This window comes from Larus michahellis, chromosome 1 (genome assembly GCF_964199755.1).
Source record: "Larus michahellis chromosome 1, bLarMic1.1, whole genome shotgun sequence".
Classification (NCBI taxonomy): Eukaryota; Metazoa; Chordata; class Aves; order Charadriiformes; family Laridae; genus Larus; species Larus michahellis.
In genome coordinates, this window is record NC_133896.1 from 88,333,745 (window position 1) to 88,361,267 (window position 27,523).

The 27,523-nt window shown below is 41.7% G+C and overlaps 1 protein-coding gene across 3 annotated transcripts in view; it reads left to right on the top strand.

Annotated features, from left to right (window-relative positions):
* KIAA0930 (KIAA0930 ortholog) overlaps positions 1 to 27,523 on the top strand; it is an 87,997-nt gene that overhangs the window by 29,250 nt on the left and 31,224 nt on the right. For all 3 annotated transcript variants that reach the window (XR_012587468.1, XM_074590530.1, XM_074590542.1), the window contains exon 2: positions 14,315 to 14,463. Coding sequence is in view for 2 of the 3 variants with exons in the window: in XM_074590530.1 (XP_074446631.1) it covers positions 14,315 to 14,463 (149 nt within the window). In the remaining variant the exon portion in view is untranslated. The remainder of the gene's footprint in view (positions 1 to 14,314; positions 14,464 to 27,523) is intronic.

Consider the following 27,523-nt stretch of genomic DNA (forward strand, 5'->3'; position numbering starts at 1 on the left):
ATTAGTAGCAGGAAAAGATGTAGGTGGCATCATATGACACCGTATCATTCCTGTCTGGTGGAGCAGAGCACTGGAAAATCTGCGGTGACAGACAGATGCATAGACCTGAGAGGAATATGTGTGCTCAAACATTCCAGTTCATGGCTGTTCTTTATGGAGTTTTGGGAGGCTGGAGGGACCTGTCAGGGCTTTTGATGGGATGTTTAGAGGATGAGTAAAAGAATCTGATCTCAAAGAGGAAGAGGTGGGGGGACACTGAAAAGACAGCTGATACACTTTCTTGATTAGGCAGTTTCTACTTTTTCATACACTTAGTCTTATTGCTGCTAGGTGAAGCAACATAAGAAAACCCTTTGAGTTCTTCAGTATCTGCTTCTCTACAGCAGTACTTTCTGCTGATGTCCTTTCTGTTTACCTCCATGAGATTCTTTAGTCTCTGTAGCTAATGAAAAAGAGGAAGAGAGCTTATCTTCCCAGATTCAAGTGGAGGAAGGGAGGCTGACTGCTTTCTCACTTTGTTAGGAGAGAGGAGACAACTTCTTCCCATTTTAATTCTCTCCAGATAATTTGATTGTTATCAAGCCACAGACTTGGTAAGAGGCCACTGATGCTGTGGGATGACTTCCTGAATTTGTAACTACATGGCTCTATAGCACAGTGTAGGCATGGATTTCCTTGAAATCAATACTTGCTTGACCGCAGCCAGGTTACACACCCTTTTATGGATTTGCTGACTCATCTACAGCTGTTTTCTGGATAAGTATTAAGCTAGAGATCTCAGTTTTTCTTGCTGGGATAATATTGAGTCTAATTATTTTATTAGCTTAGTGCCTTTAATTTGCTGTCTTTTCTGTGAGCTCTAGAAGGCAGTTCTCCCCTGTAAGCATGACTTATCTGTGAGATTACTGGCTCAGGCTTCTAGAGAACAAATACCTGAAATTAATGTGAAAAGACACGTGGTAGATGATCAGCAGACTCATGCTGAGAGGATTTGAGAGGCTGCCAGCCCCAGCTGTGTCCACCCCGCTGTCTGCTGGAGATGATTGCCTCCATAGCAGAGGCTGCAGAATGGTCATGGGGTCTGTTCCTCAAGTGCTCACAGCCTGGCAGACTGGAAAAAAAACATCAATGTTAGTACGTTAATACTCTGAACTACAGCTGTTGAGGTGCAAATTCAGCACCTGTTCTGCTGTCCCCATTCCAAGGGCAGTAATTTACAGTGGAAAAAGGAACCATTAGCCACAAATGACAACCTTTTGAATTTTTTCCAACAGAAATTGTGTACGTTTATTTGGAGTTGCCTTGTGCTCATCCGTGGTGGAAAGGTGATATTTTCATAGTTCCCTCCTATCCCCGTGATGCTTGTGCTAGTGTTCAGGATTTCAACTTTAGTTCATCCCGGGAGAAAATCTGTGATCCAAACAGTGCACTAGGCTATTTTCAGTAAGTAGTGTGCTAGAGGAACGCAGTGTTTTTCTTCCTCCTTTCTTAGTTACACATTTTAGTCAAGAGATTCATCTAACCGTACAAAACTCTAACATATGGAAGTGTCTTCCTCCTGCAATCTATCACCCTGACACATCAGGTTTAGGAATAACACTTTTTCTTTATTCTAGCTATAACAATCATCCATGTTAATATCTGGAGGAGAGATAATTTCGTAATTAACTTGTGATTTATTTTTTTTTTTCTTTCTCCAGCTGGGAATCATCTTTTACAATGGTTTCTGCTATTTTATTTTCCATATTTTAATTTGACAGAAAATTTCTGACAAATGCTTTTAGTGCTTAAACAGGACAACAATAGTGATGTGGCAGTGATGAGACTGTTAGTCAGCTTGACAACTGATACACTGTGAAGAAAGCTCAGTTTTTTTCCTGCAGAAAGAAACGCACATGTCAAAGGTATCAAGATGTCAGATTTCCTACACAAAAGAAAACTGGATGGGAGAGCAGATATGAATTGAGGTTTTTAATTTGTGAAGCACAAGTGCTGGGTCTCAGCAGTAACTCATTTTTCCTCCTCTTTTCCCTTTAGCAAGTCGGAAGTAGTTTATCCCTACTCTGTCATACTGCCTTTCTTTCTTCCAATTAACTGCCTTACCTGCCCAAAACCCCAGCCACTCACTCAGCTGCATTTGCCTAGGTGTATTTTCTAATGGAATGAAGTCCTCATTTCACCAGGAGCAAGAAAGTTTGGGATCCTTGTTAGTAAAACCAGAAATACTTCATTTATCTTGTCTGCTCAGCACATGCCTTTCAGGGGAATGCCTGGCATTTCTAAGTTACGTCAAAAGACTGTAGGGTAATTGTTATGTATTTATGGTATTTAATACTAAATTCCTCCGCTTATTTTTTTTTTCTTGCTCTGATCTTTCAGATATTCTGAATCTTAGTGGTGTTTGGCTAAGAACAATTGAATCAAGAAATGCATTCCTTGCACGTGGCAAGAAGTATTTGTGTCAAAATGGCATTTAAAGCCTGATGGTAAATTCAATATTTTCCCCAAAACATGCAGGAACATCTGTGGTTTGGTCCATGGTCTTAGGTGGTACAAATATGATGAATACAGTTTTTACTTTATGATGGTGCCATAAGTCTGGGCTTTATGGGAAGAATAACAACAAAATTAGGTTAGAAGATGTAAGTTGAATTGTGTTCCCCTTCCTTTCTATAGTTTCTGTTGTATCCTATCTTGCTTCTTTCACTGACGATAAGTTACACTGGCTCTAGGGCGACTTATAGGTGCACTGTGTAGTCTACGTTGGCTGCTTGGCAAACTGGCTTCTGTTGAGGGCTCTCCCCTCTCAGTTCTCTGCTCGTTGATGTCACTGCAGTTTTTACTTTATTCATACTCTGCTTCATTTATTTCTCGAAGTTAGCCCAGGTAACATTCAAGCACTCTTCAATAAAATCTCAATAGGGTTTAGATACCAGAGCAGTTATGCATGCTAAGTTTGGAAAGGGAATTTTGTTCTGGCCCAGACTCACAGCTAGAAGGCTAAAAAGAAAAAGGGAAAGAAAAAAAAAAGTCTGGAAGAATATCCTTTTGTATCATTTGCAGCCTCAGTGTAAGGAATTTTAAGGTATTCAGATTGTGAAGAGCTGGCACGTAATTCTGGTATCACTGTTATGCTGCGAATGTGAAACAGCATTAGCAGGTCCCAGCAGCCAGTGGCAGAGCATGCAAGCTTCCCCACGTACGCGTGCCTTACCATGGCATATTCTGCAGTTACGGACGCCTATGCAAGTGTCAAGTAGAAAGAGATGGATAAGACCTTGAAATAGTATCTTAAAGCTTACAGAATGGGACTAAAGTAGGTAGGGATGGGGCACATTTCGGTTTCATCTTGGTTTTGTTTTTTTTTTTTAGTAAGCATAGCTTTCATTGTATGTATTGTTATACTAGTGGAGAATTCAGACTGCTCAGGAAGTACAAAAACTTGAAAAGGAAAAACAAAATCAAAAAACCACCTGGATGTGTTTTTACAACTTACAGAAGGAAAGTAGACCACAAGAGAAAGCATCCCTTACTCTGTTTTCCTGAGAGGAAAACTGGGCAGCTTCCCAGGGTGGCCAAAATAGCCTGCAACAGAAGCCAAAGCAAAGCGTCGGTGAGCAGTGAGGTCCTGGCCATGATGGCAGCCCTCTTTTGTGCCTCCGATTGCTTTGAAGTGCTCTTGCTTCTTCCCTTCTGCATGGTTGGTTTTAATGAGAAAGTAAGATTTGAAGGTTAGCATCTGAAAGTAGATTGGTGTGGTCCTTTGTTAGCATTGGAAAGCAAAATTATAACTGTGACCTTCAGTTAGCTGTTTGCTTCAAAACTAACTTTATTTTTTTTTCCTCCTAAAATGTATGGGTGTAAGGATTTGTAAGACATAATCCTATTCTACCTGGATGTTTATATCTCTCTCTCTCTTTTACTGCTTGCTATCTGCGAGTGCTTTTTTTAAAAGAAATACTCCTGTTTACTGAAAGAGCTATTTCATGTGTGTCTCTTGCATTACATTTTCTAAAACATTCAAGACTTCTTAACTATAGTTTGATCTTGCGATGTAGGATTTACCATTCATTCATCACTCACGGTCTCTGTGTGCACTTGCAACAAATCACAGTCCATTTGAAATTCCTGTTTTGTAGCCAGGGGACGTGCATTAAATGTAATACATTCAAAAGGTTGTTTTTTTGCTATATTGGTAATAATTGTATGTTGTTATCTTGTGTTCTTAAGTGACATATATTTTAAGTACGTAGTTAGTAGAACAGGGCTAGAATTTACGCCAATTCTGGTAACGATGGCAGCTTGCGAAATCTGGCATGATGTCTGGTAGGCTTTGTCTTGGCTCAGTAGATCTGTTAGCATTTCCAGTAACCTTTCCCTTCTCTTGATTTAGTCCTTCATTTTCATCCCAGATGCTTTTGTTTGCATTTTTAAAAAGAAAAAAATCTGTTAATTTCTTTTTATGGAAAAAAGCTTAAAATAAATCATATTTTATGGAGAAATTCAGGGCTTTGGAAGGGGAGAAAGTATTAAATTCCAGATTCCATGCATGAATATATTCAGGTTTTAAAAGATTCTATGCAATTATCTACTGTCTCTTAGCTGCTTTGATAACCTGATTTTATTCTATTTGTTGTGTGTATTCTCAGGGAAAAGGAGACATACAATAGGAATTTTGAAACAAAGCCAGGGGCTAGAGTAGAGGGAAGTGTGTACAATATTAATAACAATGTCACATAATAAAGTGGCACTTAGAAACCCAAGTCCTTTGACTTTCCATGAAACTTACGCTTGACGTGCTTGCAGTTGCTTGGAAATGGGATCTGTATTTCTAAGTTAGATGTGTTTTTAAAATATTAGCATTTCCTGTGATAAATGCATTTTGTTGTCTTTCAGAAACCTAGTATGTGCTTGGATTGGACTTGCTTGTGTCAATAGGGAAATGACTATCTGTAGCAAAACCAACTGGAGAATATTTTGGCTGTACACTAAAATTTGTTGTGTTTGTCCATGGTCATTGCCCTGGAAAGTATACGTTTATCACCTGCTACTAGTAACCAGGAGCTAGTATTGCTAATCCATTCCTATGGAATACACTTGCTTCCTGTAAGCTGCAAGAGGAATTTTTACTTTCCTCTAGGAATGCGCTAGCTGACTGTGTTTCCAATGTGTTTTTTCCAGAAGTGGCAAAGTTAAAGTTTTGACATGAGCCGTACCGCTTTTTCTATTATTCCCCTCATCAAAATTAGTTCTGCATGTTATGAAATATTTAAAACAAACAAACAAACAAAAAAACCAAAATGAAACAAAAACCCCAAACCACAATAAAATACCACCAGTATCACCCCCAAAAAAACCCAACCCCAAAACTACATTGCTCTTTTATATCAAAATTAATCCAGTTTGAGAACCTCCTGAGTTTGAGAGGAATTTCTATATTCATAAGATTATAATTTTACCCAAGTTACTGAGGAAAATTAGGGTAATTCCAAGGTTCTAGAAAGGACAAAAATCTCCATGTTTTAAGGTGCAGCACAAGCTCCAGCTGCTAAGTTTTCGGGTGAGACTTGGGTATGCAGGTGGTTATCCCGTACCTACCTGTTGTGAAATGATTCTCACTCTTTCTGAGGCTCACGGTCCCTGTTAGAAACAAGATGTGGCGCTCCGTGGTCTTCAGGCATGAGCTGGAATGGCAGTTCTCATCTTTTATCCTTCCCATGTTTCCTTAACAGTATTTCCCTATGATCTCTTCAGGCTTCAGATACCTCCACCCTGCCCTCCCCGGCTTCGTTGTCAAGTATTTTTGGTCCTCACTAAGCAAATGCCCCACATGGAGAGCTGGTGGTTTATGTTATTGATTATGGTAACAGATACTATTTTTATACTGCTGGCAAGAGGGCAAACACTTTTTAATGCTAGTATGAAAAACCAGTATCTTTGGTTTCACTGGAAGGAGTGCAATATTACATGATATTTGTCTTGAAACATTTAAATTTCTTGAGAATATTTTGTAACGCAAGAGAAGTTGGTCACTGTCATCTTCAAGTGATTTAATGGGACCTGTAGGTCCTTATGCATAAAGTAATCACTCTTCATCATGTAACTTCAATATTTATATCCTGTCTCTGCTGCTAAATTCATCAGTGTAATATTTGACCTGAAAAGCTCCAAAAGTACCACTTTGAAGCCTAATTTCAGTAAGTGTTTCTTGCCAAAAAGTGTAGAATATCTGCTGATTGTTGATATATAATGTTAACTGTTCCTTTTTACAATCGGGGGTAATTAGTAGCATTAGAGCACCAAGAACTGATCAAGTTTGCACTCTTACGAGCTTAGTGGCCAATTTCAGTGAACTCAGGATTTGGCCTTCAATTTATAGCTATTAAAAAGCAGGTTTCTCTAGACCCTTTCCAGAAACACGATGATGGTGGAACCTTTCCTAAGAAAATAAATTAGGAAAAGGAGGGAAACTAATTCTTTTTTTTCTTATGGGGAGGTTGTTTCTCTAAATTTTAGGGCAAAATATGTGTAATTCTTGGGACGGATTATTTCTCTGGAAACTGTTATCCTTGTCTTTCCTTGCTGTTGGAATGCAAGCAAACACAGTCAATATCAGAAACGTCTTCTGTGTATAATACACCTTGTACTATTTTCTGCCAGCCCTTCACAAAAGAAGGAACTTTTAACTAAATAATAGATGGATGTAAATTTTGTTGTCCGAGTCTCATCTATCTCCATTCTATTCAATATTTTGATACGGTACATTTTGTGGCATCATAGTTATTTGTGGATGATTCTTAGTTGGGAGTAATATGCACTCCTGACAACTTTGGAAGATATTGGGAAGGTTTAATTTGCATGAATTATTTTCTCTCCTAGGCAGAAAGGAGGATGTTGTTTATGATACCCAAAGTGATGCTGCAGTATAAATGAACTATTTAATATTTTCCAGGGAGACAGAAAACTGGTCGTAATTGACATGTATGCTATGTTGAAGGCAGTAAATCGTGGTGACAAGATAAACTCTGAGGTGTCTGCTGATTAGATGTTTGGAAATTGTGCTATATTGAAACCAAAGCCTTCTGTCTTAACATTTATGGCACAAATCTATCCCATCCAGTGAAAGAGAAAGCGACTAGGTAGAGGTATGGTTATCGTACAGGGATTCTGCACCTCCTAAAAGACATCTCTGTGACAGATGTCCCTTGACACATGAGCCTTGACCTTGATTGTATAGCCTCTGTGGATAAAAGAGAAAACTTCGTAATCTAGGCAAAGTCTGTATCTAATTATACAAATGAAAATGAATTGTATTAGGGTTAGGGACAGTCTGAGGGGTCAGGAGGAGCATGGGGCAGTGGAGAGCCATCGCTAGTGAATATACTTGAGATATATATATATGTATGCATCTTGATATAATTAATATATATACTTGATATAAATATACTTGAAGGTTATACTTCAGTCCTCAGAATCAAAAGTTTTTACATTATGGCATTTTCCTTCTTTTTTTCCAGAGTGATAATCATTTTGCAAGTAGAGGATAGGTATGTGATGTGATTGACAGGTACTTGACAAGTGTGGACCGTGAGGTTGCACTGCTACAGCCGTGGCTTGACTTTTATATAGAGTTTCAAAGTTAAAGTTCTGTGGTATAGGAGGGAAACTATTACTGGGTAGGGTACTGTGATCTTTAGAACAGAATTAAATTTTATGTGCTATTGTTTAGTGCAGCGTAAGGCTGAAGCACGACTTAGCTCTGAGTCATTTCTGTGTTTCAGGAAGTAGAAGTCATCAGTTGAAAATTAACTCAGTTTCTCTGAATCTCGAGTGTTTTGGACCTGTTATTTCATGGAATTGTTCACAGGCCTTCATGGAAGACTTTATATAGTCTATTCCTAAACATAGAAATGTGTTTTATCTTTCCCTCTCCATGCAGAGGACAACAGTTGTGTTTGATCCAAGTGTGAGCTTCTGGCTCATGTTATTTTGGTCCTTTGAATCAATTATCTGGTGAGAACAGGCTTTAAATTTAAGGTGTGTACTGAAACTGCGTATTGATTCTGGGGACCTCAGTGATGTCTACAGTTTAGTTGTACTTAGAAAAGGTAATAAATATGGGCGGTGATATCATCTACTGGCAAATGAATAAAGACAGCACAGCAGCTGTAAGAGTAATTGACCTCATGTTTTTCTCAGCCTTTTAATGTTGATGACTCAATGCTTGAAGCTCAAATTTTGTCAACTCCCCTGTAGATATGCTATGAAGCCAAGGTTGAAATCAATTATATTGCTTTTAAAAAGCCTAATATGTGTGTGCAAGTTTGAAAGCGCGATAGAAATTATATTCTTAAAATGCCCACAGAAAGAAAGGGAAGAGCAGCAACGTTTCTGTTTGCTTTAGGCTGTTCTTCTTCATTCAGCTTCAAATGAGCTTCTGTCCATCCTCCTTGTTAATTACTGTCTGTTACAGAGAAGTGTGTGCTGTATTTGTTATAAAATTATTCTCTCATCTTTAATTATATTCTGCTTATCCTCTTCATATTACGTTAATGGCTGTGTGCATGCAATACATGATGGGGTAGGAGAACAGTTACCCTCCATTTTAGGGTGAGGAAAAGAGGAGGGTTGTGTCAGTGGCAGAGCAGGACATTTAATCTGCGGCATCTGTCTTGTCCCTGTCACTGCTGTCACCATGATGCCTTCCTTTTCTAGCTAGAGTTCTGCCAGAAAAAACTTATGTTGAAAGTATGTTGTCTTTTCTGACAGATTTAGGACTTGCATGCTTGCAAAAGCAAACTTCTCACTGTGCTATGTCACTACAGCTGGCATCAGTGGTGGTGCTCCTTTCCTACCCTGGTATTTCAGAGAGGAATGTGCTGCAAGGATGTGCTCTGGGGGCCTCTCCTTTGGTGACACGTTCCCTCTGTGTTGCCTGCTCTTGAATCATTTGCCAGTGAACTTCTGAAAGTTTGGTGAAGTCCTGTGTTTGTATAAGGTCAAACTGAAGGGATTAAATGATGTCCTTTTATGCAAGTGTGGGAAGAAGACTGAACTTTAGATTTCTAATGATCTGGCTAGCTGGCAACTATCACTGGACAGGGAACATCCATTCTGATTTTACGTAGTCATAATTATAACTTTATAATATCAAAGGTAGCTTTAATCTATGTGATGCACTTCTCGTATTGTCCTTGAAGAAATACTTGGCTAAACTCAAAACAAAAGTTAAATATAGTGTGAATCACTTAGAAGTCTAGTTTGCTTTCCATGCTGTGGGTGTAAAAATCTTCATAAGCATTTAATTAACCCCTAAACATCTAAGGATGCCCATTTTACAGATGATAGCACTGTGGCAGAATTGGATGAAATGAGTTTTATGATGTTTCACAGTTAAGAGTAGCTCATGGCAGGCTAGAGGAATAGGGGGAAAAAAAAAGCATAGGCAGAAACACTGACATTATTGTTCCTCTAAGCTCTGAGTGGTACATGCTGAAAAAATGATTATCCACCAAATGGGAAATCTTTTCTTCTATTCCTTTGAAGCAAAATAATATGCTGACACTCCTCTTTATCCACTGATTTTTTGGAAAGCATTAATTTAAAAAAAAATAAAAAAAATCACAACTTCTTATGTGGATCTGGAGTCAGTTCCCTGAAGTGAATGCTCAATATAAAAGTCTAATAGGTAAAAAGAAAGACATTTATTACATAGCAGCTGGCATAAATCTTGCCTCTAATGAGGATAAAATCCATGTAAATGAATCATTACAGTAAATTGTTGTAATTAGGATTTATTCATGACAAAGGTCTCATAATTATATAATCAACTTCTAGTGTATTAAGATTTATAGTCTGAACTCTTAATACCATTTTATTCATTTAGAAGCAGAATTTGCTGGGGGAGGAGTGTTTTCAGGAAGCTGTCTTGCTGCATGCTCTCAACTATAGATGGAATTCGATTCCTTTGCAAATATCATCTAATTCTGGTGTTGCAGAAGGCTCAGATTCTCCTCTGGCAAAAATCAAACGGTTAGCATTTTAAAAGGTCTGCCCAAATACTGAATTCAAAGCTTCAAGGGCTTCTAAGTGCCAGGTGTTTTATTAAGTGCCGTCCAACTTAATGGTAGCGTATGTGCGTGCACGCACGTCTTCTGGGTGTTGTGCAAACAGCGATGGACCAACGTGATAGAAAGCTGCTGCCAACTCATGATTGTCTGGCCAATGAAAAATTGGCATCTGTTTTTGATCTCAGTCCTTGCCAGGTGGATAGAAGCAGTATCGGGTATAATAGCAAGTGGGTTAAGGTCATCAGCAATCCAACCGCGAGCTGGGTCCATCCAGTTCTTCCGTGGGTGGTGTGTGATGGGGACAGAGCTGCTCTCTGAGCCGTACCATCTCGAGTGCAGCTGAGGTCCCGCAACAAGGTGCTGCGGCAAAGGCTGAGAGATTGAGACTTTGTGCTCTCTTCGGTCTATGGAAAAGAGTAATTTTGTCTGCTGGGCTGTCAGCCTGACAGTTTCAAAACCATCCCCCAAAACAATTCTAAAAGCAGTTTCCAATTTTCTTCTCGGCAAAGCTGGAAGGCTTCCAGTGAGATGCTGTAAACCACCAACATAATAACTGTAAGGGTACGGCGTGCTTTTTGGGGATGCAATCGTTGAAGGCAAGCTTGAGGGGACATATTGGATCTGACAGTTTCTGGCTTTAAACAGTGATAGATTTTTTCCCCTCTCTCAAGTTTTAAGAAGTATGGATTACAATTACAAATTTTCTTGTCTCCATTCCAAGTTAATGCTATTTAATAGTAGATTTTAAAGGCTAATTCTTCTGTGTGCTGTTCCCCATCCTTCCTGCTTCCACTAAAATTTAATAAAAACAGCTGTGTTGCAGTGATTTGGCTCTTTTTGGCTTCAAGAAAAGTCCTTTACCACTGCAGTCAGAACAGTTAGAACATCCTCAGGCTGGTTTTAATTGCAGCAGTGTCTGCCAGTATCCCTGAAGCTTGGAGGACGATTTTACATCTAATCTGTTGCAGGTAGGGTTTTGAATTGACAGCCTTCCAACATTGCCATAAGGGTTTTCAGGGTTCTTTTCCCCTGCATTATGCTGCAGTGCTGCAGTAGTTTCACTGCCACAGCACTTCTGTCCCCTGGTTTTCTGTTTAGACTGATGTTAAACATTGAATCAGTTTGTCCTGCATTCTCCAAAAAGCATAAAAGCACGCACAAAGTCCTGGTACCTTACCTGGTTCTGCTGTTCGCCTGCGTGTATTAATGCTCTGTTATAACCACCCATAAATTGTTCAGAAGAGCATATTAACTCCTGTGCTTTATTGCGTAAAACGTATCTGGTGGTGTAAGCAGCTCATGTGACAGCTTCTCAGATTTTCGCAGGTACTGCCAGAATTTAGAAGTTGTTTAACCCTTGTTTATAATGCTGGGTTTAGATAACTTGATGATTTTGCTTTATAAGGGAAAAATATTTCCCCCCCAGATAGAAAAACATTCTTATATAAATTTATCAGTGGCTTGGCTAGGGTTATTTTGTTTCCTCATTTATGAAGTAAACTCAAAGTGGTGTACTTCCGAACACTAGAACATTTTCAGAGATGATTCTTACAGAATGTAGATTCTTTTTTCTTTTTCCTTTGATTTTCCTAGAACTCCAGATGAACTCGGGGCAATCCTCTGTCCCCTTTTCTCCCCCATCTCCATTTAATTAAGGCTGGGAATTCAGGTACTCAAAGCCAATGAGATCTAATAAGTTTCTTGGAGACCATGAATGAATCACAATGAATGCGTGCCCTGTTTTCTACTTTTTGCTAAATATAGAGGCGGGACTGGGTCATGGTATCCTCGACTGTCATTGGTAACACATGAACCTTCTTAACCAAGTTGAGCTCTATCTTTACAGCTGTAGGGATTTTTGCCATCACTATTCCAGTTGAGGGGGCTGCTCCGGAACTTCATGGCTTGATTGCTTAGGAATCTGCTTCAAATTTACGGCCCACATATGTGTTAGCGGGTAGTTTAGAGCCATTTGTCCCTGTGTCGGCAATGTATCCTTAAACCTTTTTTTTTTCTTCTTGGTGTTTATCGGTAAATATATTGACCAATGGTAACCCTGTCCTTCCTCAGCCTGGTTTTGATAGTCTGACACATTTGGATCCACTCTTCTGTGGTAGGCTCTCAGATATAGCTGTTTGCCATAGAGTCCTGTTCACCTGTGCCCAAGGAGGGGTGCAGGTGCCCAGCATCCCATATCTGAGCTTTCCAGTGCGTATTCCCTTTCTCTGCTGGAAAAACTGGATAGTACTTAAGTGCATTGCAGATTTTATTCACGATTGCACATTATGTTCTATGCCGCCTTAAGTAATTGAAATGACTTCACAGCAGCCATGCAAATAAAGCAATTGCAGCATGGCCTGGAATTAACCTGCACTGGGAACTAACTGCCTTAGCCTTTTTCTGTTCTCTCTCAGCCTTTTCATTATTATTTTTTTTAAATATAATCAATTTATATACGTATTTTCAAATACCACCCTACTTGATGATGATTAACGTATTCTGTGCACGGTCAATCAGTGGAATTTCATTTTGTTTCAGTATTACTTTTGGATTTAGTTGGAGAGACCTAAGATTCTGATTTCAATCACCCATTTGTCTGCTAAAAAATTTGAAAGTCTAATCTCCTGCTCACCACAATAATTAAAGATTGGAAGAAAGATTTCTCTTCCAAATATTGCACACACAATGAAGTAGGAAAATGTGCTGAGTTATGCTTGTGGATTAAAAGATTGATTGATTGCTTTATGAAGCTCTGAAGTTAGCCACCAGTGTCTAAGAAAAATCATGTTCTTTGTTATGGTATGTGTCAGCTTTCTTGGCAATTGACTGGAAAATCTTCTAAAGCTTAATCCAGGTATCGTTGTAAATAAATGTCACTTCTGTCTTACACGCGATTCTTCTCTGCAGAACTATTTCATGCGTGCAGTGTACTGCTGAGAGGGAAATACACCAACCTGAATGGCAGCCGAGGGCTGGGGAGCAACGTGTGTACCAACCTGGCAGCCAATCTGTAACTTTTAGGGAAATAAACCACTGTAAAGGATAGATATTCTGGAGGACGGGTTGTCAGCTGCATGTGTGTACATAAACACACCCCTGCCAGTCTTGCTGTCTTATACGTAACACTACCATCCATCACCCATTTCAGGTTTTTGCTGTTTCTCAGCAATGTAATTTATTTTTTAGTGTTTCTCTCTTCACAAGTTTTAAAACAGCTAGGCTCTGGCTAACAGCTGCAGTTATCTTTCAGCAGGGCTTCGGGGAGGGGATGCGATTACTCCATCAAGGAGCCTCCAGTAGGACTGAGGAGCAGTGGAGAAATTCAGCTCCTTTATCACCAGGCACAGTAGTGCCTTCTCTCCTTGTCTGTATAAATTGTGGTCTTTAACAGCGTGCAAGCATTACGGCACAGAAGATGCAGCACCTTTTGCTGTTTTTTACAGTTAAGTGCTTTGAAGAGTTTTTCAAAATATGATGTCACCTCTGCTGTGCCTCCTTTTCCTGGTGAGAAGCCAACTGCCTTGCTATTGCTGATGCTGATGTAATTTGTCTCCTTGAACAAAACTTTGTTGCATCTTCCTCCTCTCATTTTTCCCCTTCTCCCCCTGCTTTTTCTTGTTTAATTGGGATTCGGGACTTCAACATTCCTCATTTCCTTCAGGGAGAGCTGGGTTTTGTTCCTTGACAGAGAAAGGGTGAACTACAGTCGCCCCTGCACGGGTACGTTTTTGTTCCTGTGTATTGATTTAAGGAAGGTATCAGCTGCTTGTTTCTGAAGGATTGGCTATACTCCTTGAGAGCATATAATAAACCTTTTGGCAGCTGGTGGCTTGATGTCATTAGCTGGAGCATATATTGGCACTGCATGCCTTTGAAATTACTCCTTGAGTGCTTCTTTGGTGTACTGTCGCTCAGTGCGCCAGTGCTGTCCTTCTCCATGGCACAGGCATAGCCAGGGTGTACTCATGGGCTCTGATTTGCATTTCTTTTGCACAGGGGCAGATTGGTTGCCAGAAGGTGGTTTCGTTTGATGATGGCCAAAGATGGGCTGTGGGTTTGTGTGGAATGGTGGCTGTGCTGTACACAGTAGAAAAACTTACTCTGAGCTGTGCAGGAATATTTCTGCTGCCATTGGGCTCGACTGCACCATATGTAGCAAAGACTTCAGATGTCATGTTAAGCGCAATCAAATGTGACATGATAATTCCACAACTCTTATTTCTCCTTTTTTTAATGCCTCTTAGGGTGTTTCAAAGATGACCGTATTGTGTTCTGGACTTGGATGTTTTCAACGTATTTTATGGAGAAATGGGCCCCCCGGCAAGATGATATGCTCTTCTATGTCCGTCGAAAACTGTCCTATGTCAGTGGTGATAGTACTGAGGGGAAAAAGGTGAGTAATGATATATTTTAACTGGGGAAATTTAAGGTAACATGGGATTTGGTGTTCTGGAGTACCTGACACATCTGAAGAACTACAAACCAAGGATAAGGAGTCTCCAGCTCTGCCCACCACAAGAAGTTATGCAAAATTGGCCCATAGAGAAATACTGTAGTTGACACTGTGAACATCAATGGTAGCATAAGTGAGCTTCACTGTCACAGGAAGGAGATCGGAGAGTTTGCATGCTTTTTTGGGTAGCTTTTATGTTGGTCAGCCTGCATTTAGGAGGAAAGAGAGGACATCATGATGATTTTTGGTTTGCTTTTCAATCATGATACTAAATTGGACTAAATTGAACTAAACTGAAAGTTTAAATCTATAGAAAGGGAGAAATAAAAGAGGAGGAAGATGGTCACGCTGGTATTTCTAGAAGAACCCTTCCTGAGATACCAGAGGATCAGGAATGAACACCTATTGGGTACTCCATAGCAGAGCACGTGCAGTCTCCAGGAGCTGGGATACAGCAGTGACAAGCACTGGAGAAACGCCTGTATTCTCATCATCTAAGACAATATGCCCTCCTATAGAAGTACTGTTTCTTGGAAACACATAATCAGGTAGCCTAGCGCTGCTGCACAGGTATTTTCCTATCAGAGACTGGAGAAACTTCTCAGCATTTCATGTCCATTTTTATCTTAGTTGGTGGAAACAGAAGCAAGAGAAATGCTGGTTTTATTGGGAACTAAGGAGATGGCTGCAGAGGATCAAAAGCAGGAAGATAAATGGAGGAAGAAAAGACTGGGATTAACTTCCTAACACACATAAATAATTTACACTGTTGTTGAATCACAGATATATGCACATGGTGTACTCTGGGTTTAAATATGGTGACATAAAGAACCATAGTTGTCAAGTCCCTTGAGAAAAGGATACCAGAAGATTTTCCTACGTTTTTCTTGGAGATACAGGAAATGGGCAGAATTATCTTCTCTCTTCTCTTGAGCCCTCCAAGTTCCATCCTGAAAGCCACTACAGAGAAAGATGGCAAAATATTGTTCTTTCTCTGTCAGGTTAGTGGTTTAGTAGTCTTTGGCCAGTGCACTTGGAGCTTTAAGACTTCTGAAGGAAACTTTCATCTTAATCATTGTTTAAATGACTGTAAATGCATTACTGTTCCACATCAAACAGTATCGTGGCTTTGTTTAGCCTAATAAAAGCAAGGGTTGTTTAACCTCTTGTCCTTCCCAACAAGGAAGGTGAACCTCAGAGGACGCCTGGTCACTTAGATTTATTCACAGACCTCTGATCAGTCTCTGTTTAACTTACCGGTTTAAAGTGTTTGAATGTCTCATGGAGAGGAGACAGTGAAATAAGCCCTTGCATTTGCTCTCAGAGCTTTATTTAAGCTTCCTAAAAGCATCATAAATAATTTTTATTTGTGAGTGGTTTTCGTAAGTGGTAGTTATTAGAAAATCAGCATTAGGGAATTGCTTGCTGTAACAACTAAGATGGGGAGTGTGCCTTATAGCACACACAGTATTTTATAACTCCCCCTTGACTGTTTTGCTCAGCCTTCGAGAAATGAACCTTTCTTGTGACTTTGAAGTACTTCAGATGCTTTGCAAGACTTCATAGTTTGATGGTTCTTTGGTATCTGTGCGGCTCTCCTCCTGTTTGATTTTAGCTGACTTCTCTGCAGTTCCAACTCCTTTTGTATCTAATTTTGAGCCTGTCCTGTGCAGTGAGACACCGAACAACTACTCCTACTCTTTGAATTATGACTAGACAAGTTTTTATTTTCCCATGTAGTTTTGACCATTCTTTCTTGAAATATGGATGTCAAAATATCAAAGTCATATCATTAAAAGTGGAAAAAGCTAGAGATTGATATTTATAGAAGTCAAATGTAACTTCAGATGTCCCTGCCGCACACCAAACTGTGTGCTCTCATTTACATCCCCAGAGGTAGACTGAAAAGGCAGATGAAGTGGAGGGGACCATGGGATATGAAGGGCTAGAACTGGATCTGCATTGTTGAATCCTGCCTTGTACCCAGGCTGTCCCGAGTGGTCTGGTGATGATTTTCCCTATGGACCACGCAGAAGTTGACTGTTAAGTAACCGTAGAACCATGGAATCATAAAATGGTTAGAGTTGGAAGGGACCTTAAAGATCATGTAGTTCCACCCGCCCTGCCATGGGCAGGGACACCTTCCACTAGACCAGGCTGCTCAAAGCCCCATCCAGCCTGGCCTTGAACACCTCCGGGGATGGGCCATCCACAACCTCCCTGGGCAACCTGTTCCATGTTCCGGTGCCTCACCACTCCCAGAGTAAAGAATTTCTTCGTGATATCTAATATAAATCTCCCCTCTTTCAGTTTAAAACCATTACCCCTCGTCCTATTGCTACACTCCCTGATAGGCTCCCTCGCCACTTTTCTGTAAGCACCCTTTTGGTCATGGAAGGCTGCTATAAGGTCTCCCTGGTGCCTTTTCCAGGCTGAACAACCCCAACTCTCTCAGCGTCTTGTCATAGGAGAGTTGCTCCAGCCCTCTGACCATCTTCATGGCCCTCCTGTCGACTTGTTCCAACAGGTCCATGTCCTTCTTTTGTTGAGGACTCCAGAGCTGGACGCAGTACTCCAGGTGGGGTCTCACAAGAGTGGAGTAGAGGGGAAGAATCACCTCCCTTGACCTGCTGGCCGCGCTGCTTTTGATGCAGCCCAGGATGGAGTTGGCCTTCTGGGCTGCAAGTGCACATTGATGACTCATGTTGAGCTTCTCATCTGTCAACACCCGCAAGCTCTTCTCCTCAGGGCTGCTCTCAATCCATTCTCTGCCCAGCCTGTATTTGTGCTTGGGATTACCCCAACCCATCTGTAGGACCTTGTACTTGACCTGGTTCAACTTCATGAGGTTTGCATGGGCCCACCTCAAGTTTTTCAAGGTCCCTGTGGACGGCATCTCTTCCCTCCGGTGTGTTGAGCACGCCGCACAGCTTGGTGCTGCTGTCAAAGTTGCTGAGGGTGCGCTCAATCCCACTGTCCATGTCAAGATGCTAAACACTACCAGTTCCAGTACTGACCCCTGAGGAATGCTACTCATCACTGGTTGCCACTTGGGCATCAAGCCATTGACCACAACTCTTTGAGTGCGGCCATCCAGCCAGTTCCTTATCCACCAAGTGGTCCATCCATCAAATCCATGCCTTTCCAATTTAGAGACTGGGATGTCATGCCAGACAGCGTCAAATCCTTTGCACAAGTCCAGGTAGATGATGTCAGCTGCGCTTCCCTTATCCATCAATGCTGTAACACCGTTGTAGAAGGCCACCAGATTTGTCAGGCACAATTTGCCCTTAGTGAAGCCATGTTGGCTGTCACCCATCACCTCCTTATTTTCCATGGGCCTCAGCATAGTTTCCAGGAGGATCTGTTCCATGATCTTGCCTGTCACAGAGGTGAGACTGACTGGCCTGTAGTTCCATGGGTCTTCCTTTTTCCCTTTTTAAAAATGGGCATTATGTTTCCCCTTTTCTAGTCAGCGGGAACTTTACCAGACTGCCACGACTTCTCAAACGTGATGGATAGCAGCTTAGCAACTTCATCTGCCAAGTTCCTTCAGGACCTGTGGGTGTATCTCATCAGATCCTGTGGACTTGCGCACCTTCAGGTTCCTTAGATGGTCTGCAACCTGGTCTTTTCCTACAGTGGGCAGTTCCTCATTCTCTCAGTCCCTGCCTTTGCCTTCTGCAACTTGGGCAGTGTGGCTAGAGCACTTGCCAGTGAAGATCGAGGCAAAAAAAAAGTCTTTGAGTACCTCAGTCTTCTCCATATCCCAGGTGACCAGGTCTCCTGTTTCCTTCTGCAGAGGGTGTGTGTTTTCCCTAGTCTTCCTTTTATCACTGACATACCTATACAAGCTTTTCTTGTTATCTTTGACGTTCCTGACCAGATTTAATTCTAGCAGGGCTTTAGCTTTCCTAACCTGATCCCTGGCTGCTCAGACAATTTCTCTGTGTTCTTCCCAGGCTGCCTGACTGTGCCTCCACCCTCTGTAGGCTTCCTTTTTGAGTTTGAGTTTGCCCAGGAGCTCCTTGTTCATCCATGCAGGCCTCCTGGTATTTTTGTCTGACTCCCTCTTAGTTGCGATGCATCACTCCTGAGCTTGGAGGAGCTGATCCATGAATTTTAACCAGCTTTCTTGGTCCCCTCTTCACTCTAGGGCTTTATCCCACAGTACTCTACTGAGCAGGTCCCTGAAGAGGCCAAAGTCTGCTCTCCTGAAGTCCAGGGTAGTGAGCTTACTGTGCGCCCTCCTTGCCATCCCAATGATCTTGAACTCCACCATTTCATGGTCACTACAGCCAAGGCTACCTTTAAGTTTCACATTCCCCACCAGTCCCTCCTTGTTGGCGATAACAAGGTCTAGCATGGCACTTCTCGTTGGCTCCTCAATCACTTGGAAAAGGAAGTTGTCATCAGTGCATTCCAGGAACATCTTGGATTGACTATGCCCTGCTGTGCTGTCCCTCCAACAGATATGAGGGTGGTTGAAGTCCCCCATGAAGACCAGGGCTTGTGAATGTGAGGCTGTTCCTATCTCTCTATAGAGAGCCTCATGTACTTGGTCTTCCTGGTCAGGTGACCTGTAGCAAACCCACACTGTAACATCACCTGTCCCTTCCTCTGCTTTAATCCTGACCCATAAGCTCTCAGTCAACTCCTCATCCATCCCCAGCTCCATGCACTCCAGCTGATCATTGACATAGAGGATGAGACCCCCTCCTTGTCTCCTTTGCCTGTCCTTCCTGAAGAGCCTGTATCCTTCACTCCAACACTCCTGTCACAGGGACCATCCCACCATGTCTCTGTGGTGCCAATAAGATCATATCCCCGCAAGTGTCTGCACGTCTCTAGCTCCTCCTGTTTATTCCCTGATATACGTGTGTTTGCATAGAGGCATTTGAGTTGGGCCCCCAGTGAAGCTATCTGAGTGGCTGGTATTCCTTTGTGCTGCACTCCAGGTGCTCTCCGGTTGACCCGCAACCCTTCCCCAGGCTCTGGGTGTCTGTTACTGGCATTGGCATCACCCTGGTAGGAATGGGATGAATTGAGGTTCCCCTTCTCCGGCAACTCTAGTTTAAAGCCCTCTTCATGAGCTTGGTAAGCCTCTGGCTAAAGATACTCTTCCCCTTCTCTGACAGTGGACCCCATCGGGCCTCTGTTTCTCAAGTTTCTCAAAGTGAGTCCCATGGTCTAAGTAGCCAAACCCTGGGCTGTGGCAGCAGTCCTGTAGCAATTTGTTGATTTGCCAGATTCGGTTGGCCCTATCAAGCCCCCTCCCTTTGTCCGGGAGGGTTGATGAAAAAACTACCTGTGCCTCAGAGTTCCTGACTGCTGCTCCCAGGGCTCTATAATCCTTCTTGATATTCTACAGGCTGCTGAAGAATTTGGTCTCTTTGTAGCTTGGGTATATAGTGAAGATACACACTATGTTTTACATAGTGTGTTAAATACATATACACACTATATATTTGCTCTGCAATTGCCTGGCTGTTGTAGGTTGTGACTGAAGAATGCTGGCTGAGATGTGTGAGGTGAATTGTTGTCCTATGACATCTCAGAGCACTCGTTTATGTTCATGAAAATAAGATCTGCACAGCTTTTAGCACAGTAATCTCCTGTGGGACTGATGAAAATGTCAACAAAACTGGACTGAGAGGGGAGGGGCTGTTTGTCTGAACGCTAACAACGGTGATGTTTGTTTTCTGAGATGATGAGCTCACACGGCATGTTCGCATCATTTGCGTGCCATGGTGTGATGATTCGTGTCAAGGAGAAACAAGTGTTGAGTTGTCAAACAGTTCTCAGGTTTTGATGGCTATCCTGTGTGATTAAAAGTCATTGTGGGGTTTTTCTGTGCTTAGTGGTGCTGAAAAGTGTCAGCAGTAACATTTGATTTTAAGTTCATGTGTAATAGAGGATAAGCAGAAAAAAACCAATAGAATTAAGAGTATAGGTTCTACTCAATTTTAAGGCTGTATGAGAAGAACTTTGGATATAGCTTAGTCACAACAGCTTGAAGTAATAAATGTCACAGTGTGGTGTATCAGTAGGTGATGATGGTAAACTTCTCTACCATCACAAACCTTATTTTAAAAGGCCCTATAAATGATCTACTTTGTAGATCCCCTGGTTTAAGCAATTTTCCATTTGCTTCTCTTTTCCACCCGACCGATTTCTAAACTGCGCATGCATGAGTGAAACACCAATTAAGCTCTTAAAATGGTCTGTGTCAGGGTAGAGCTGCCATATCGAATTCTGGGCTACATGCATTACATGGACTCTGATTCCAGAGAAGTGCCTTCAACTCTACGTTTCCTTGACATGTCGCAATAATACTCTTGCAGTTCTTGCCAAGTTTTGAAGACGCAACTTCTCTCGGTGTCTTTAAGCAAAACCACAGACCCCATCCATCAGCATCTGTGCAGGCAGGGCACTGTGGAGCATAGCTCTTCTCAAAGTTAAGGGATTTAGTAGGCTTTTTTTAAGGTAAAATCCCTTTTACTTGTTGCTCTTTATGCACCATTAAGTCAAGACTCAAAAAACCGCCTTCGCTGCTGCCTCATACACCAGCTGATGTGACCTACTGGAAAACATAAGCCCTGATCCTCACTTGCAAAGGGTCTTGTACGTTGCTAAAACCTACGGCTTTAAATGGTTAAAATGGTTGGACTTGGGATTCTGATTTTAAAATGGTATTAGATGTAATATCTCTGGCTCTTTCCAGTGCAAAAAGCATTTATAAAGGGTTATGCTTTGTTACAGCTGCCAGCTTCTGGTCTTTCTATAGAGAGAAGCTTTACTTTCTCGTGGGACTACGGAAGATGCTAGTATGGTGTTGGCGGAGACAACTGCTGAGTAGGGAAGCTAAGGTGAAACCTGAGTGATAGACCAGTAGAGCTAGGTTGTATTAACCCCTTCAGCCTTGCCATCATGCTTTGTCACCTGAAAAGGGTGATGTATTTATAGGGCAAAGCAATCAAAAAGATAAATTTAAGACACTGTTGGTATATGTTCTGAGCTTGCCTGGATTTTTGGAGTGGGTCCTGTTTTCTTCAGCATCCTATAAATGTGGAGGAGTACAGCTGCTGCCAAATGCATGGGGTAGTCACTCAGGGTGTTAAGTCTTCAGAAAGCTTAAGCTACTGATGTTGTGGCTGCAGCTTCAGAAGCAGAACTGAGCAGGAGCCATGGTTTACACGTTTGTGTGCATCTGGACGTATGACACAACAAATATTGGCTGTGTTGGGAGGCCAGTTAGTTTCCAAGGCTAAATGACTTCAGGCTCGTGACTCCCACTGAAAATCACAGGATTTTCATAGCTGAATCTCTAATTCACTGTCACCATCTGTCTGGCTGGAATATTTGACAACCTGAAGTCAGCATCTCGCAGAAAGGCAAGTTTTACGTTGCTGTCTCTGTTGTACCTTTCAGAGCAGTGGGGTGTTTTTTGATTGTTTTTGAACATTGTAAGTGAACAGGATGTCTCCAGAAGAGCTGTTTGGTATACTTCACGGCAGTTCCACATCATTGTCTGAATGCAACAGAGAAACAAATGCCCCCAAAAATGCATCTTTTTTGCCAAATAAATTCTCTCCTTGTACATAGATAGTATGTGGGAACAAACAACGATTGCAACGTGTCAAGTCAGTACAGACAGCGGTTCTGCCTCAACTTCTCCCTTGTGCTAAGTTTGTGGAGGTGTTGCAGCAAGTAGGAACAGTGGCTTCTGCAGAAGAGGACAGCATCAACATATTGCTGTCATTTTGAAACGTGAAAAAGGAACACTGGCGTTATTTGGTTGTTGTTAATGATTTTCTGTAAGGCACTCAATGTCTTAAATGCGAAGGTTTGGCTTTTCTTTTACGGTTATCCTTCTCAGAAATTCCTGGGCTTTCTCACAGTACTTGCTGATGTTTGATTGCATGCATATAAAGGAGCTGCTACTTGATAGCCTCTGCTCGTGCTGCATTTTTTTTGCAAGACCATCTCCATTTCCTATGTGTGCTGGGACGGACTGCTTGCTGCTTGGCAAAAACGAAGAGAAGAATACCGCCACAGGTGTGACAAAAACGTCTCTTTCCCGCACAGAACTGGATCCGGCCGCCTGTGACCTGGAATATGCTTGTGACATACCTGGCAGCCTAACGAGCCTTTGGGATGGAGATGCTTACCTATTCTGCCCTATTTCCAGAGGAAATTTGTGTCTGAGGCAAAGCGAGCATGCAGCCAAAACATCCTCAGAGCGTCACAGCCAGTAAACTCCTGACTCAGGAAGGGGGTGTGGGCTGCGGGGGCATTTTTAATGAACTGCTTTATATTGCTTCCCGTCTCTGAAGAACTCTCCTTAAACAGTCAAATGGGCTGACAAGAAATCCAGCATCAGAAGTGAATTTAATATGCATTGCACTGAAACATGGCAGCCCTGAGTCATGTGGCTGAGATGGTGCTCTGTTTGCTGCAGCAGAGAGCAACTTCATTGGGAAGAAAAGGCGCCCAGACCCAGTTCCCCCCTCTGATAGAACTGTAATGAATAATTCAGTATTGCAAATGCAGCATATCTGAGTCACTGGGGGGGTGAGGGACAGAAGAGCACCGCTAGGCTAGGCTTCGCGCCCTGGAAAAGGTAAAAGTGCCTGCTTGGAGCTCCCTGAAAGCCTCATCAGGCTACTAGTTCAGCAGAATGCTTAGTGCGTTTGATCTATGGGTTACACGGTGCCAGCTTGCTCATTAGAGGTATGAAAATATCTATTTTCGGTGTTGAACTTAATATGCAATTGAATTGAAGCACTGGATTATCATAACCAAGTCTCTAATAACACCAGTAATTAGAACTTAAACATCTAATCTATCCACCAGGGGTTCCCCCCTCTATGTTTTTTGGTCAAGTAACTCAGTTTATGCATTTCCACGTCCAACAGAGATGGTTTGAAATACAATGATTTAGTAACATTCTGTAATCTTATTTCTCCCATGTCTTTGTCTGCTGCCTTTGTCACTGATGTAGCGTGCCTTCCCTTGTTTTGCTGACTGTATTCTGGAGGAGGCACGCTACGTGCTGCTTCCGGCACTCGTGCTTTTCTGGGGAGGAATTCGGGAAGGCAGGTAAATAACATTGCAGGAATATGCTAACAGTGGGCAACCTGTTACATCTGAAAATACTGGTTACTCTGTGGTCTGGAGCCATGTTTGATAGTGCTGAAATAGTCACTTGTTTATCTATGCTTTTAACTTTTGACAGCTGATTTAGCAGATTTGTGGAGCATTTGAATTGGGGAATGCAGGTTGATGTAATTCACGGAGTATGAGTGTCAGGTAGCAGCTAGGATTACTTTGTCAGTGTCTCAAATACAGTGATTTCTTGCCTTGCTGGTAATGATCAGCATGTTTTAACTCACAGTCTTGTCTTGCTTAGCCACAGTCACAATCGCTTTCTTTGTGCCAGAGCTATGCTGGCGGAAAAACAGTTTCCACACCCTGTGTGTCCAGTGCTTTACAAGTTATTGATTTTCCGTCTTTTGTTTGATGAGCATCATCAATCATTGTCTGTTCCAGTAATTTGAACGACTTGCACTTTTCTTATTTTTAATCTTTTATACCTCTTCTGCTATTGTTAGAATTGTAAAGACAGAACTAGGCTTTTTGGTTTCTTTTCACGTAAGTAATTTCAATTAGGGTTGGTTTAAGCCAGCTTTTAAGTCTGTGGGTCCCTGTTAGTTTTTTCTCAGTTTTATAATTTACTCGTTCTTCTTACCGCTTCAGATTCTGCTTCCTCGTGTACAATATGCAGATACTGAAAACACTTAGATGTGTAGGCTTGTTAAATCTTTTGTTTTCTATGACTGTGACTTGCTGATGCAGAAGGAATGTCTTGTGCTTGTTGAAAAGAAGAAAACTGAATATGTTTGGTAGGAATTCCTTGTGATTAAGAATTACTTTTGCAAGAGCTGCAGTTAATTTTAATGTGATTTCTAATATTCAGCTATAAACTTATGTAATAATGAAGAAAGAAAATGAGAATTCAGTGAAATGAGAATTTCAGGATATGAAAAACTAGAATTTGGTGTGCCTTCAAATGAGGGGGGGCAAACAGTATTTTTTGCTACAGATTGAAGTGCAAAGGTTACAGGAGGATGTTTTCTGTCTTTGAAGAGGGAGGAAGCTGCTGTTTCTAGCTGCCAACTGATGCTGTAGATTGCCCTGCATGCCTTTTACTCTTGTCTCATTAGAGATATACGGGGTCTGACTTCTTAAAGTTTACCATTCAGTTCAGACCTAGTCATAGACCTCAGTCTGTTCTTCCCCGAAAAGCGCACTTGCATGGAAGGAGAGAATGCCGAAGGAGAGGTTGGGTGATGTTTGCAGTGATGCGTCACCCTGTCTGGAGGGGGTTGGAATAATGAGCAGTGTAACTAACCTTGAATTTCAGGGGCTGGACTTCACAAATTGGAGCACTTCTTGCTCTAAGGCAAACTAAAATGTTGACTTCAGGGCAGTCTTATGCCATTAAGCCGCCATCTGCAACCAGATCAATAAATGACAGGAGAAAGATTAGGTCGTAAGGAATTACAGTAGCACTGAAACCCATGTGAGTAGTGAGACTAGCTTTGCAGAACTGACTATCAAGAAGAAAGGAACTGGGAGAGAATAGAGGTTATGTGTGAGTTGACTTCGCTGTTTTCAAGATTAAACTGCAACTGCGGCTGCTCAGTGGACGGGCGATGAGTCAACTGGTTTGTGGGTACAGCCTCCTCTGTTCTCCCCAGCCTGAGCCTTTGAGCATTACTGCGCTTTAGTCTGTGGAAGGTACAACAAGAGTGTTGTGTTACAAAGCGGTGCAAGATTAGGATTTTAGCGTATCTTGCTCAGAGCTCTGTTCAAGGAACAATCTTGAGCAGGAATGCTGGAAATCTCATTCTTCAGAATCCTTAAAAGGGACGAAACAGGGCACAGACAAATACGTGGCAGGAGAATTCTCTTTAGGAATTAAGATAAATAATCCATGATGGTTTTTCTATCCTACCTTCCCTTTATCTAGTGTCTCACAAAGCACTTCAGCACTGCAATCAATACACCCATGTGGCAAGGCACAGCAGAGCCCTGCTTTGCTCTCTTTCACTGGTGTATGGGGCTTTCTCCCTAAAAGCTCTTGGTTAGCACAAGAAAAAGTTCCCAAACCATCTAGTTCATGATCATCTTATTCCTTTAAGGATTTAGGTTCTGTTTGATTGTTAGAAGGCAGAACAATCAGCCTACTCAGCTTAATAATCATAGATTCATTTTGGTTGTAAGAGACCTTTAAGATAATCAAGTCCAATTGTTAACCTAGCGCTGCCAAAACCACCAATAAACAATGTCCCTCAGCGTTACACCTACATGGCTTTTAAATACCCTTGGGGATGGTGACTCAGCCACTTCCCTGGGCAGCCTAGGAATGCTTGATAACCCTTTCAGTGAAGAAATTTTTCCTAATATCCAGTCTAAACCTCCTTTGGTGCAACTTGAGGCTGTTTCCTCTTGTCCTGCTGCCTGTTACTTGGGAGAAGAGACCGACCCCCACCTGGCTACAGCCTCCTTTCGGGTAGCTGTAGAGAGCGATAAGGTCTCCCCTCAGCCTCCTTTTCTCCAGGCTGAACAACCCCAGTTCCCTCAGCTGCTCCTCATAAGACTTATTCTCCAGACCCCTCACCAGCTTTGTTGCCCTTCTCTGGGCCCACTCCAGCACCTCAATGTCCCTCCTGTAGTGCGTACTGAACACGGTACTCGAGGTGGGGCCTTACCAGTGCTGAGTACAGGTACAATTACCAGAGGTACAATCACTTCCCTAGTCCTGCTGGACACACTATTTTAGTACAAGCCAGGATACTATTGGTTTTCTTAGCCACCTGGGCATACTGCTGGCTCATATTCAGCTGGCTATCAACCAATACCCCCAGGTCCTTCTCTCTTTAAAATCCCAAAGTAACTATGAAAAGAAAACATACTTCTAGCTTTTTTGCCTGATAAAAGCTGAACTTAAGTGTTTGGGAACCGTGATAAACCTTATCAAATATGGTGAAATCGCTGCCTGTTTTAAGCTTTTTAACTGTTATCAATTCTTAGGAATAAAAAAATAATAGTACGTATCATGCAAATCATGCTAATGATTCTTCTTGTAACCTCTGTCTTACCCAAACATATCTGTCCAGTTTCATAATTGCAATTGGAGCCTTTAAGTGACAGAAAATATAAATTAATTTTTTATAATGCAATATTTTAATTCCTTTTATATTTTTGTAACAAATAGGAATGTTTTATACAATCAAATGTTTTCTTTTTAGCTTTCCCAGCACTCATTGCCTTATTTATAATCATTAGTGTTGCTTTATATATTTCATACGTGAAGACTAATAAACCGTATTAGGTTTGTGGCTTTTAATGATAGGACTGCAAATAGGTCTATAATCCAGCAAATTATTTTGATCCAAAAGAAAAGGTCCTGTGTGGTGAATCTTCATATTAATGAATATTATATGTAATTATTCCTCTTTGGAATCTGATTATAGTTGCAGTGGTTTGCCTCGTTTTTAAACATTTTGATCTAGACTATTGTAGATACACCAGTGTCAAATTTACCTTGAGGTGTGTGTTTACAAGTAACAAATACTTGGAAAATCTTGAGGTGAAATCCCAGCTCCTCTGAAGTTGCTAAGAATTTTGCCATTCACTTCAGTGGGCAAGTATTTCATTCCCATTAAATATATAGCGTAAAATAAACTGTTCAGTGAGATGCAGAATAATATAGCCAGGCCTATGGATATGTCTGATCTCTTGTAAAAATCCACCTCTACTAATCTTGCTTCTCTTCTCGTCTGTCGTGACTCCATTCCTGCAGTATTGCCTGGGCCCCTCCAAAGTGCAGCCTCTCGTCTCCCTGCTCTGTCCCCTGTGTCCCTCCAGCAATGTCCTATGCCTTTTACCCTGTGTGATCTTTTTCTGTCCTTCCCCCCCCCCGCCCCTTTCC